The sequence below is a fragment of the Miscanthus floridulus genome, chromosome 15 (assembly GCF_019320115.1).
Source record: "Miscanthus floridulus cultivar M001 chromosome 15, ASM1932011v1, whole genome shotgun sequence".
Taxonomy (NCBI): domain Eukaryota; kingdom Viridiplantae; phylum Streptophyta; class Magnoliopsida; order Poales; family Poaceae; genus Miscanthus; species Miscanthus floridulus.
Window position 1 is genome coordinate 32422035 of NC_089594.1, and position 1496 is coordinate 32423530.

Genomic DNA, 1496 nt, shown 5'->3' on the forward strand with positions numbered 1-1496 from the left:
CGTATCCGATCCGTTTTCATCCCTAGCCCCTTCTGATCCCTTTGAACATTTCGCACATCACGGGTGGCTCCTACGTAGCGCTTCTTCCTGTGGCCATTGTCTACCACCACCTCCAAAGAACTCGCATGAGTGACTTTCACAATCTTTATGGAGCGCTTCCCATTGGCCTCTGAGTTCATCAACACATAATGCGACCTTATCCTTTCCACGACAAATCCATCCTCCCAATGCTACCTCACTACCAAACTTGTCGATTATAATACATACAAGGTCACTAAGGCAGGCGGGATATCAAACAATTCCATGCATGTCTTCCTGAGATTCTCAAAGTCCCCATAAAAACATACAGAGTAACAATCCATCTGCAAAATTTGAAGATAATACATCATAGCCTAAGTTGAATACCAACCTACGCAAGTAATTGTAAATGTCAGTCAAAATAATCGCGGGAACAACCTATATACAGATAGCACCTTAAGTCGGTAACTAAGCATCTTATCAAACTTATCATTGTTCGAGTGATTCACATTTCCTAATAAAACACTAACTCAAGGTGACCAACATACTCGCAAATTTTGTTTTCTCCAACATTCTATAAGAAATCCAAAGCCCAAAATTTTTGGGATACAAGGATCCTCCAAAATTGCACCTAAGGATGCTTTCTTCCCCAGGAATTCTATAAGAAACACGCAATCTGTTCTGATTTTTGAACAAAGGGAGATAGATGATGCATATGCATCCATCCATCCTAGATGATAAGATGAAAAGACCTGTATATGTATAAGAAAGTAGAAGAGTTAACCAATCACGCGATGCTGCTTCTGATATCTTGTTGAATCCCCTGGAGGAATCTCGGCGGCACAGGCGCCGTGGTGACCGTGACCGCGGCCTCGCCGCCGTCGCTGGTGACCGTGGCCGCGAGGACGGGCACACCGTGTCGTCGGAACACCTCCAGCACGCGCGTCAGAGCGCCCTGGCGCCGCGCTTTCGGCAGGCGGACGGCGAAGCACGACGCCTTCCCGGACACGAGCACCTCGGCCGCGCCGGCGCCGGCGCCGGTGGGCGCGGCCGTCCGCGCTGCTCTCGCGAACGCGGCGCGCGCCTCCAGCCCCGCGACCGTGGCCCGCAGCACCCCCACGTAGGCGATCGCGTCCTCCAGGATCCGCGCCATGCTCGCCTGCACGGCGTGGGGAGACCGTGAGACCATGGCCAAGAAAGAATGAACCAAGTGGGGAGAGAGGAAGAAATTGTAGACGGACGGACCCGAGGGGGCAGGCCGGGGAGCTGCGCACCCAGCTCGGCGTAGAGCCTGGACATGTGGCGGCGGCGCGCTCGCTCGGCCTCCGCCGTCGGCGTCGCCCATGGCGAGGCCTCGTCCTTGCCTTTGGCGGGCGGCGGCAGTGACAGCGCCAGCGGGTGCTCCTGGGCCATGGTGGGGGTGGATCTAAGTGCAGCGACGCGATCGATGGGGAGTGCTTGCGTTGTGCACCGGTGGA

General features: G+C 54.4%; 1 protein-coding gene across 1 annotated transcript; it reads right to left on the bottom strand.

Moving 5' to 3' along the window:
- Nucleotides 1-695: 695 nt before the first annotated feature.
- LOC136506756 (uncharacterized) lies at nt 696-1496 on the bottom strand. The gene is made up of 2 exons (XM_066501643.1): nt 1264-1496; nt 696-1177 (listed from the first exon to the last, which is right to left on the bottom strand). Exons 1-2 carry the CDS (start codon nt 1429-1431, stop codon nt 806-808), a joined length of 540 nt encoding a protein of 179 aa, XP_066357740.1. The 5' UTR covers nt 1432-1496; the 3' UTR covers nt 696-805.

Bases quoted from the DNA above. Each gene is read 5' to 3' on its own strand.
- LOC136506756 (XM_066501643.1), bottom strand. From the start codon at position 1,431: ATGGCCCAGGAGCACCCGCTGGCGCTGTCACTGCCGCCGCCCGCCAAA. The intron at 1,178-1,263 runs GTCCGTCCGTCT...CACGCCGTGCAG, and splicing joins TCCCCGGCCTGCCCCCTCGG to GCGAGCATGGCGCGGATCCT.